At 39.1% G+C, this 11,683-nt stretch overlaps 1 protein-coding gene across 1 annotated transcript; it reads left to right on the top strand.

Annotated features, from left to right (window-relative positions):
* Positions 1–8,511: 8,511 nt before the first annotated feature.
* LOC126071498 (olfactory receptor 10K2) lies at positions 8,512–9,450 on the top strand. The gene has a single exon (XM_049875686.1). It carries the CDS (start codon positions 8,512–8,514, stop codon positions 9,448–9,450), a length of 939 nt encoding a protein of 312 aa, XP_049731643.1.
* Positions 9,451–11,683: the final 2,233 nt, after the last annotated feature.

Genomic DNA, 11,683 nt, shown 5'->3' with positions numbered 1-11,683 from the left:
TTCCCACCCAAGAACTTTTAAAAAAACTCAGGACCAATTTTGTTTTGTTAGCATTGCTCTAGGCTCTCCTCGTCTCTGCTTGCAAGCCTCTTCAAAAAGCTTTGCTCCTGTGGAAAACTAAGTGCCTTACCTGATCATTCTTGACCAGTGAGAGGCAAGAACCTTATTCCGGTAACAGTTCTACACTGATACCCATGGTGTCTCCATTAGTTGGAGTCAATTCAATGGCAACTGGTTTTTCACTTAGGCTATGAGTCTGATGTTTTAAGGCGTTATAGTCACACTGTTTTATAGACCTTCTTCCATTTTGCTCAGACCTCTAATAATTAGAGTTTTATTAATATGGTCATCACTTCTATTTATTTGGAATAACAGCCTTCATGTGTTTTATATTTGTAAAAAATAGCTAACTCAATTGTCTCTTGAATTACCAAAACCAAACCAAACCCAGTGCCGTCGAGTCGATCCTGACTCATAGTGACCCTATAGGACAGAGTAGAACTGCCCCATAGAATTTTCAAGGAGCGCCTGGCGGATTTGAACTGCCGACCCTTTGGTTAACAGCCGTAGCACTTAACCACTATGCCACCAGGGTTTCGGTCTCTTGAATCAGCTAGTATGAACTTTGGTGCTCAATTTTTAACACAAATTTAATAAATTTATTATTAGGTCTTATGATATATATTTTTTTGCCATGACTTCTCCTATATTCACCTTATTATTATACCATTATTTACCTTTGCTGTAACTTCTTGGTTTATTTACTTACTATACATATGCTTGCATCTATAGTACACATATTAAGTAATCTCAAATCTACTCTGGAATGAGATAAGATTTTATCATTTAGGAGTCTTTGGTTTTCAAATAACAGATAATTCAACACAAACTGGCATTAAAAAAAAAAAAAAAACTGTTAGCTCAGGAGGAGCCCTGGTAGGCAATAGTTAAGTACTTGCCTGCTAACCAAAATGTCAGTAGTTCAAACCCACCCAGCTGCTCTGTGAGAGAAAAACCTGTTGACCTACTTCTGTAAAGATGACAGCAGTTCTACCCCGCCATATAGGGTCTATGAGTCAGAATCAACTTGATGTCACAAAACGAGAAGATTGGCTCATGTAAGCTAAAAACTCCAGTGGTAAAATGGTTTCAGGCACAGCTTGATTCAGAGTTCAGAGTTATCTGAATGCATCTCATAGCCCTGCTTCTTCAGTCTTAACCCCACCTTTATGTGAAACACTGTGGTCTCTGGCAGCTTCAGGTCATGAAATCCAATTCAGAGGAAGAGAAAACTCACTTCCTCAGATGTGAAAAACAAACGTTGTGAGACCAAATCTTGTTGCTCCTGATTGTCCAGACTCAGGTCATGTGCTCCTCCTGAATCAAACAGTATGGTCAGGGAGACTCCAATGCCCTGACTGGCTTTAACCAGGCCACTTTCTCTACCCCTAAAACTTCAGGGTGAAGCAGTTGGATGGGAGTGAAGGGAAAATAAACAAATATAAACCAATAAACCAATACAAAATTTACTAGAACAAATGGGAGTGAGTGAAATGTTCAGCATTCAAATTCAAATATATTAAATTCTAATCTTCCTTGCTTCCTACTTCTTCATGAGCATCATTTCTTGTTCTCTGTAATTCTTGTGTTCTTCATACTATTATCTCTTCATGAGTCACATACTCTTTGAGCCCTTACTAGACACCAGCTATTATTAGGGGTCTTCAGTATTTATTAATACAGGAATGGAAAGTATAGCCACAAGGGAAGTGGAAACTCAAAATATTGGAGATGACAAAAAGAATGATGGTATTTTTGCTTAAGTGGAGCTTTGTTCCTATCACTGGGGTAATGCTGCCTATGTCCATTTATTCACCCAACATTCAGCGGATGTTTATTGAGTGTTTACATGCAACACATTATATTAGCCTCTGGGTGATGGAGTGAAGATGCAGGAAAAAAATGAACTCAGCAGTTGCAATGGTGAAATGAGTCTCCTTTCAGCTTCTTCTAACCTGGCTCTTCACTATAAGAAACTATTGCTCAATCTACCCTCTCAGCCTGATAGGGGCCCACCTCCCCGATTATAAGTACAAAAATACCTTTTAAGCTAAACAAATGCATTTTATAATGTACTTCTCACCATGTATTATCAGCATAATACTTTTCTTTTGTCCCTTTGGTAACACGAAAAATTGAGAAATCAACTTAAAATTAGTCAAATTTTCTAAAAATGCTGAGTCTGAGAGTGGCTTAGAGCCTTCTGCTCCCCAAGCCCTACTGTCTGGGCCCAATTTTGAGCAATTTGGCATTTTGCAACTTGCCTCTATTTTCCACAATCAACTCAGCTTTTAATTAAACCCAGTGCAACGTCTCCATAGCAATGACTGTGGTACCAGGAGACTCACAAAAGAACCACCCACTGCCAATAAATACAATGAAAGAACCAACACTTTATGGTCACTATTACCTGCGAGCTGTTGTCTTTGGCCAGTAGAACAAAATGGCACAAGAAGACTGGATACATTTAACTTTGGTCGGGGCGTAAGTCCCCAGACCATCATTTCATTTCTACTCCTGAGTACAGATCAGTAGCCTCTGCTCCATTTGACCTTCCACCTTTCAGCACTTCAACTTGGATTCTATCCTCTGTAACCGCTGTGTCTAGAGCTCCCCTAAGGGAGATGGAATGGTGAATGGGAGTCTGTCTGTGAATCACAGACATCCCTCTCAGACTGAGCATCTACAACATTTAGAAACTGGACCCACCCAGTGCCGTCGAGTCGATTCTGACTTCTACGCCACCAGGGTTTCCAGGAACTGGACAGTGGACAAGAAATGAGAGTAAACAACTGTCCTTCACAGTAGGATCTATGTTTCCACATCTCAGGTAAGAGACAGAGAAAGGTGATGGGACCCATGGTGATACAGTATGAGTAGCAGAAAAAAGAGAGTCACCATTAAGAATGTGGGTTCCAAACAACTAGATTATCACTTAAGTTTTAAAATGAATTACCACAAAATTATACATTTTATACATCTTCTAAATTAGCTGACTCGTTGCTTTTCCTAAATTTACACACAGGTTATCTTGATTCTGATTTAATTCAACAGGGGACAACAATATTTTTTATGTCAAAATCTTAAATAAGCTTTTTGAAGAAAAGGCTGTACTAGACAAAGTTACAATACCTAATACAGAGCAGAGAACTTAGTAAGGGCTCTGTAAATAATTATAGTTCACCAATAATATAGAAGCAAGGAACACTGCCCTCTGGGAACTCAAAAACAGGCAGGAACACTAGCACAAGCACATAGAAAACAGGTAGACTCAGGAAAAGCACTCAAAAAGTAAATGCTATACACAAAGAGAAAGTAAAAATATCTGCACGGTGACCATGTCCATGATAAACATCTTTGTCTGAAAGACAAAGACGTCTGTTCTATTGTTAACACATCCACTCAGTTGCTTCTTATCTTGGGATCATCATAGCACTTTGTGAAGCTCAGTTTCTTTATTGGTGGAATACGATTACTAGGCTAGAACTTTAAGATCCTCCAAAGCTATAATATTTATGACTCTGGCTTTCTAGAGATACATTTGAGTAAGAAACAAGGACTAATGGAACATGCCTTTCCCAATCCTGAGACAGGAAATCTTCTTTGTCCTATTATATCCTTCCTGCTACCAATAAAAGTTCAAAAAGCATCATTAGCTCTTCTCAAAGCTGCCAACCCTCCCTGCCCCTTTCCAATCTTAACCTTTAAAAACAGGACTAATAATCATATAACACTTAGCCACTGCAAAAACACTGTCTCATCCATTTTGGAGAAAACCTGAGAGTTAGCTTAGCTGATATCAGAATGAATCCAATTACAAAGATGAGGAAATTGATTCAGATAGTTATGTGTGAAAGTCTGGCAGCTAATAATTGGTGGAGTTGGGACTTGAACCCATAATAAAAATTTAATAGAAGTCTTTTTCACTAAATACCTTTATATTGAAGGAGGGTGACAGAGTTATGTTTTTCCTTTCTCACCTGCAGATGTCAAAAGTGACACTGGTGGACTGATGAAATACTCCCTAAAGAACTTAACTGAGTTTTTTGAGTTTGTGGCCTCAACACGAAGCTTATGGTAAGGAAACAGAAGAAAGGAAAAGGGAGAAAATGAGTGTTTTTTCTCTGTCTCTTGTTTCATAGGCCTGTGTAAACTTATATTTTTCCATTGTAAATGAGATGACTCCACTTTTTTATAGAGCAAAACAACAGGGTGCTTGTTTCTATTCTGAAGAGCAAAAAACATTATGGAGAACATTAATCAGCTCAATCAAAATGCTAACATAAGTAGTGCTATTCATACTCAGCCTGTATTTTTATCAAAATGCTTAAAGGTGATGTTCGAATGTTATTTGTTCTTCAAAGCCATTCCTGAAATTATTTTTTCCTCCTTGGAATTTTCAGTACATTTTGCATGGTCTTAATAATGTTTATAATAGCTGGTCTTATCATATGGCTAGTTATTTAATTGTCTCTCTCTGCACTGAGAAAGGAACAATGATTTTATTTATATTTAAATTTGTAGTACTTAGGACATAATAAGATATGAGAATTTTTAGGAACCTTAAACTTAATCTATTCCAGTTTTTAGGAACTCAAAGTAGTTGAGGCCGATACCTAAATATGTAAACAAACATGCTTTAGATAATATGCATCACCAATAATTTATCTAGTGCTGCTGTAACAGAAATACCACAAGTAGATGGCTTTAACAAACATAAGTTTATCCTCTCACAGTCCAGCAGGCTAGAAGTTCAAATTCAGGGCATCAGTTCCAGAGGAAGGCTTTCCCTCTCTTTGTCAGCTTTGGAGGAAGATCCTTGTCCTCAATCTTCTCCTGGTCTAGGAGATTCTCCGCACAGGAACCCCAAGGTCCAAAGGACAGGCTCTGCTCCCTGTGCTGCTTTCTTTGTGGTATGAGGTTCTCAACTCTCTGCTCACTTCTCTTTCCTTTTATCTCTTGCAAGATAAAAGGTGGTACAGGCCAAACCCCAGGGAAACTCCCTTTACTTTGGATCAGGAATGTGATCTGAGAAAGGGTGTTACATACCACCCTAAGCCTTTTTGACAAAACCCAGCCGTGCCTCATTAACCACAGGCAGAGATTAGGGTTTACAACACATAGGAAAATTACATCAATCATGAAATGGAGGAAAACCACACAATACTGGGAATCATGGCCTAACCAAGTTGATACATATTTTGGGGGAGGGGACACAATTCAATCCATAACAGCACCTATAATGAGAAATACCTACATTTATATATGTATGTGACTAAGATTACTTACGATTTAATCTTCTAGTTTATCCCCCATTCCCCTCCCCCCAAAAAACAGGAAACTTTCATTACTTTCTACCTGCATGGATAGACACCTGCATAGATAACTTTGACTACAGGAAAACTAAGTAGCAAAGATAACCCTCACCTCTCTCTCAATACAGAACAGGACTCAGAAAACCAAGCTACTTTTAGTCAGGTGTGGCAAGCCTCAAGGGAATGACGATCTCTCTTAAATTTTCTCTCCCTGAGAAAAAACAGACAAGGCAGTTTCAATGACTTGCCACGAGCAAAATGCTCACCATGTCACTGATGAAAATATTTCTGATTCCAGTTCCCGTAGAGCAACGATAAAGTAACAAAAGGGAAGCATTTATTGAATACTCAGTGTTTTTTGAACTAGTCTTTTTCACATACATGGTTTCAGTTAATTCTCACAATAGCCCTGAAAGACAAGAATTACCCTTCTCCCATAAAAATGAGAAAATGGTCGTTAGAGAATTTAAGCTCTTACCACCAGAGCACGCCAGAGCCAGGATTCAAGCCCCCATCTGTCTAAATTCAAAACTCATTTTATTCACACATCACCCAACTTTACCTGTGCTCATGAGAGTAAAATTCCAGATGATATATGAAGAAATTTATTAGTAGCTCTGAGAACTGATAATTCCAGATTTAAAAAGCTAATAGTACATTACCACTAAATTTACCAACATTTTACATGATTTAAAAAAAAAAAAAAAAAACAAAACCTTGTGTTGAGCCCTGGGCAAAGAACCAGGGGAATAAGATGGAGAAAAAGAAAGGGATTTGTCCCTTTTGGAGGGTGATGGAACTTTAAGTGCGATTATGGAAGCAGAAAACACCAGGAATGAGACAGCATTCCCCCAGAGGCCAGAAGATGCAATTGTGGTTAACTAAACAATTTATACATCTGGATTAAAGTAGCAGAAAATAAAAGGTACCCAGTCTCATATTTTTTCAAGCACGCTTTAGTCCGATCTTTCTGTAACAGATGGAATGGAACCCAGAAACGTGTAAAAATACTTTTCCAAGGATGTACGAGAGATGCATTTCCTTGATGCTTTTATAATTCCAAGGGTTTTTTTGGGATCTATCATTTCAGTTACCACATTATTTTATAATAATCTCTTCCTCTGTATATGTCTCACCCTTGAATTGTGAGAAGCTTGAGGGGCTTGAATTGGGTCTTATTTAAATATGCCTCCTTAACACACAGTCCAATGCCTGACACGTGGTTTTTAACCATAGCTCTTAATACTTGTTTCGTACCTCCTAATATTCATAATTCAGTGATTCTTAGCTAAGGTAAGGTACATTGCCATTTCTTATTGTTATTAATATTAGTTAAGTTTAATGGATATACTTCTACAATGGGATAAATGCAAGACTATCCTTATAAATTCTCTCTTACTGACATTTCAATATGCTATAGAAAGCAGCAAAAGTACTAGGAATTGGAAATAATCCTAGGTACACAGCATTTCAATGGCTAGATGTTCTCTCCACTGCCATTTTCCCATTATTAGCAGAGATTTCTGTTTTAGGTTTAAATAGATAAAACTTGGTTCTGCCTGGTACAGAGATCCTGGAGTATTGGTACTTAGCAATCCTCCTGCCCATAATTAGATAAAACCAAGGATTCTCATGCTTTGTGAGTCCTAAGAAACCTGTGGCACTATGAATGAGATACATAACAGCACGCCAAGTTAGCTTTTTAAACTTGTGTTAAAGTATTTATTGAGAAGCTACAGTTGCTTAATACAGTTCTAGATGCTGAAGAGAATCAGGTGAGAATACACAGAATTCACGTCTTGCCCTCAAGGGTACAAAATCTAGTGCAGAAGAGAGATATGAGAAAAGTTCAATATTTCAAAATGAAGCAAATGCTCCATCAAATTGGCAATCGATGTCTTTTGTGAGCTCTGAAGAAGCAGCAGTTGTGTCAGGAAGTACCGAGGATTCTTCCAAAAAAGGTAGATTTTACTGAGTCTTCAGAATTACAATGAAGTATGTGTAAATAAAAATGGAAAACAAACTATCACGAGCAACGAATACAGGCAAGGGAGGACACAACATATTTGCATAATAGTAATGCATCCCAAAGAGGTCTATAAATGAGCCTAGAAACATAGTTTGGGTCCCAAAATGAAAGGCCTGGAAAATAATACTAAAGAGTTTTAACTTTATGTTATAGCCATGAGTAAAACTTCTGAGGAGAGGCTCAATATGACCCAATTTATATTTCATAAGACTAGCCTGCCATAAGGGGAAAGATAGATTGAAGGAAGACATGTGAAGGTGGTGACCAAAAAATAGCCATAATGTGATTTCAGTAAAAAAAATTTCAGTAGGGGTTAGGAAATGTAATGAAAAGGAAGAAGAGTCCTGAAGAAAGACACTTCCTGCAGGAGGGAGGACTCTGAGATAAGCATTGGAGGATGGATAGATAGATTCCATCTGGGAATAAATAAATGGAAAGTAAAAGGGAAGAACTCTTTCCAGCCTTTGATAGCAGAATAAAAATTCAAAGGCAAGAGCCAGCATAATGAGGATGTAAGAAGGGGAGCTGATGGTTCCGTACAGGAATTAGGGCAAACAGATTTGGAGACAGTGTGGATCTAGATTACAGAGAGATTAAAACTAAGAGAAAGAGATTAAGGGTAATGAGAATGAGAATGAATAGTAACTGAAGATTAAAAAGAGTTATATAAAAATGTGGTATATTCAGATGGTTTATTTGGCAACTGCAGGAAAGACTTCTTTGGGAGAATATGAAGGCAAGGAAGCCAAATGGAGGACAAATGGAGTTACGAGGTACTGTAAGAGTGAGAGCTAAGAACCCGAGTAACGACTTCACCAGGGGAGTGAAGATGAAGGAGTGATTGAATCTGAGAAATGTTAAGAACTTCTTTTTGACAATGATGTTAGTATTACTCTAGATACTCAAAGTTACATGTACACTTTGCCTGATTTTAGATACTTCTTTTCATGTTTTGGAGAAACCGGAGGGAGGAAGGATGATGAATTCAGAACTCAAAATCTGAAAGTACATGGCAACTGATTTCCTGTGGCTTTACTGATTTTCAGGGATTTCTCTTGGCACTGTCTCCTCCCCTCTCTCAGATTGTGCCTTGATGATGTATCCTCCATGGAGCGGGTCAATGAGACAGCAGTGAGAGAGTTTGTCTTCCTGGGCTTCTCATCTCTGGCTGGACTGCAGCAGCTGCTCTTCATTGTCTTCCTGCTCCTCTACCTCTTCACTCTGGGCACCAATGCCATCATCATTTCCACCATTGTCCTGGACAGGGCCCTTCACACCCCCATGTACTTCTTCCTCGCAATCCTCTCCTGCTCTGAGACCTGCTACACTTTTGTCATTGTACCCAAGATGCTGGTTGACCTGCTGGCCCAGAAGAAGACCATCTCCTTTCTGGGATGTGCTATTCAGATGTTTACTTTCCTTTTTCTTGGCTGCTCTCACTCCTTTCTGCTGGCAGCCATGGGTTATGATCGCTACGTGGCCATCTGTAACCCACTGCGCTACACAGTGCTCGTGGGGCATGGGGTATGTGTGGGACTAGTGGCTGCTGCCTATGCTTGTGGCTTCACTGTTGCCCAAATTATCACATCCCTGGTATTTCATCTGCCCTTCCATTCTTCCAACCAATTGCATCACTTCTTCTGTGACATCTCCCCTGTCCTCAAGGTGGCATCCTACCATACCCACTTTAGTCAGGTTGTCATCTTCATGCTTTGCGCATTGGTCTTGGTTATCCCCTTGTCATTGATCTTGGTATCCTATATTCACATCATCTCTGCCATAGTCCAATTTCTTTCTACACTGGGCAGGTACAAAGCCTTCTCCACCTGTGCTTCTCACCTCATGGTTGTCACTGTGCATTATGGCTGTGCCTCTTTTATCTACTTAAGACCTCAATCCAACTACCCCTCAAGCCAGGATGCTCTGATGTCAATGTCCTACACTATCCTAACACCATTGTTCAACCCAATGATTTACAGCTTGAGAAATAAAGAGTTCAAATCAGCACTTCATAGAGTTGTGGAAAGAACAATTTCCCTGCCATAGCAATTAATCTGGATCCTGCTTTTTCCAAACAGTAAAGCAAAAGATAAATAAGGCAAAATTCCCAGAACAGAAATGATCAGGCTACTTGGAACAGTGTTCAAGAACATAGATCGTTTCTTCTTCCACACCAAATGTAAAACATAAAAATTACAGCTTTTTGCCATGATCTCATGAATTATTGCCCATTGAAATTATATTCAATTAAAGAAAAAACAATGGATGGTTATTATAGGGAATCATTCAGGTGTTCAGGATTCTAGGTTCTGGCAAAAACCATCACCCAATCTCACCCAGACTAGAAACTAACCCCATAAAATAGTGCACAATCCTGAAGCTCAGTTCCAGGGCCAAAGGCAGCTCCCATCTCTAGATTGGCCTTTTTCTGGGTCTCTTCCTGAATCTCAGACATTTAATGGTCAGGTCACAATTTTCAAAGGAAATAATGTTTGAAAAATTCCTGTCACAAAGTCTGGTGCATAAGAAATACCAATTAATGGTCATGTAAGAAAACATTAAAATTATTTATTTGTTTCTAATGTATTAATGGAGCCCTGGTGGCATAGTCATTAAGCACTCAGCTGCTAACTGAAAGGCTGGCAGTTCAAACCTACCAGCAGCTCCAGGGGAGAAGGGTGTGGCAGCCTTGGAAACTCTATGGGGCAGTTCTGTTCTGTCCTATAGTGTCACTGTGAATCAGAATCGACTTGAGGGCAGCGGTTCATGTATTAATGGGAGCTAGTTTTTCTATTTTTTTATGCACTGGCACCAATCTAAACTGACTCAGTAGTCCTTGAAGAGCTGCACTAGGCCTTCAGTTAAAGAGAAGATCTAAGCCAGCCAAGCTTAAAGCCATGTCATTAAACACGCACCAAATGGAAAACTCTGTGTAAAGCTAACAGCCTCTGCTCTCCCTGTAACTCAGGAGTCCACACATGCACTTTAGGACTGAACTTGAGTTACACATTTTAGTTTTCTCTCCATCCTGCAGAAGTGAGAGCAAACAGGGAGCTTCACAAACAGCTGTCTCCTCACATTGGATTTCTTTTCAAAATTCACTTGTCAATAAAAGCCTCCTAACTGAATTGAATCGTTTTATTCTAAGAGTTTTCCCTTTCTTCCATCAATGTTTTCAGTAAAGAAAACATATACCTTCCAGGAGTTGAAGCAAAAGGGAAGGAAGTGAGATATTTCATTCATAGGTCCTATTTTATTGTGGGGTACAGAGTTTGTCTGCCAAGGATGAGATCTGAACTATGTAAGGCAACTGGGTTTCTTCCATTTCTTAGAAACCTGAAGGCAATCTGAAGGCAAGGCTTGAAGATCACAGTGACTAAAGCAAATTAATTTCTGTGGACAGCAATCTCTCTTTTCCTGGTCTCTACTGTTCAGCTCAGGCCTTTAGCCTGTCAAGTTGTTTGATGAGAAGGAAATTAACTGATAATCCTTTGATGTGAATCAGTTTAATGGATTGTTTACACCCTCACTGCGTGCTGCTGTTTATAAATGCTACTTTATTTGCCTTTTAGAGCAACCCTGGGATCCGTATTTTATAGATGAGAAAACTGATGCTCAGAGAACTAAAGCAGCTTGTCTACAAGTCAGTAAAGAATTGATACCAAGCCCACATCATCTCCTTCGTTTACTAATGCTCTTTCAACACCCTCACATGATTCCTTGCAAATATTGTGACTTTTTAGTTAATAGAGAGTAGAATCCATAAGCATTCATTATTAATAACATAAGGTTGGCATCTGTGGAAAAGATATCCTCTTAAACATAAGATAAGTGACCTTCAGATCATGTGATGTAGCTTAATCCCTATCCTAGTATATTGTGTGCAATCAGGGAGGGAAAATAAGAAAAGCGCTCACCTTTTACTTTGCTCATTTCTGATACTAGGAGTGCTGTCACTTTGGGATAAGATACTGGAGCACTGACAAGTGAGTAGGATTATTGTGTGTAAAAAGGTTGTGCAAGTCCAAATGACTCTCCTTTGCTCATTTTTCCTTCCTCTTTGTTTTTCCATGTGACTAAAGCATTAAGTTGATCTTGGTCCTACCCTCATGGGTTAGTACTGAACATCTTGTGCTCACTGCTCCTCCTTTCACACACACACACACACACACACACACACACACCCCTTTGGACATTCTGGAAAATGATAAGATCTTTAAATTTGGGGTTGGCTTTAGCAAGAGAATGAAGTTCCTTACACTTCTGAACTAGGCCATGT

The sequence above is a fragment of the Elephas maximus genome, chromosome 3 (assembly GCF_024166365.1).
Source record: "Elephas maximus indicus isolate mEleMax1 chromosome 3, mEleMax1 primary haplotype, whole genome shotgun sequence".
NCBI lineage: Eukaryota > Metazoa > Chordata > Mammalia > Proboscidea > Elephantidae > Elephas > Elephas maximus.
This window is presented reverse-complemented; position numbering and strand designations above follow the sequence as displayed.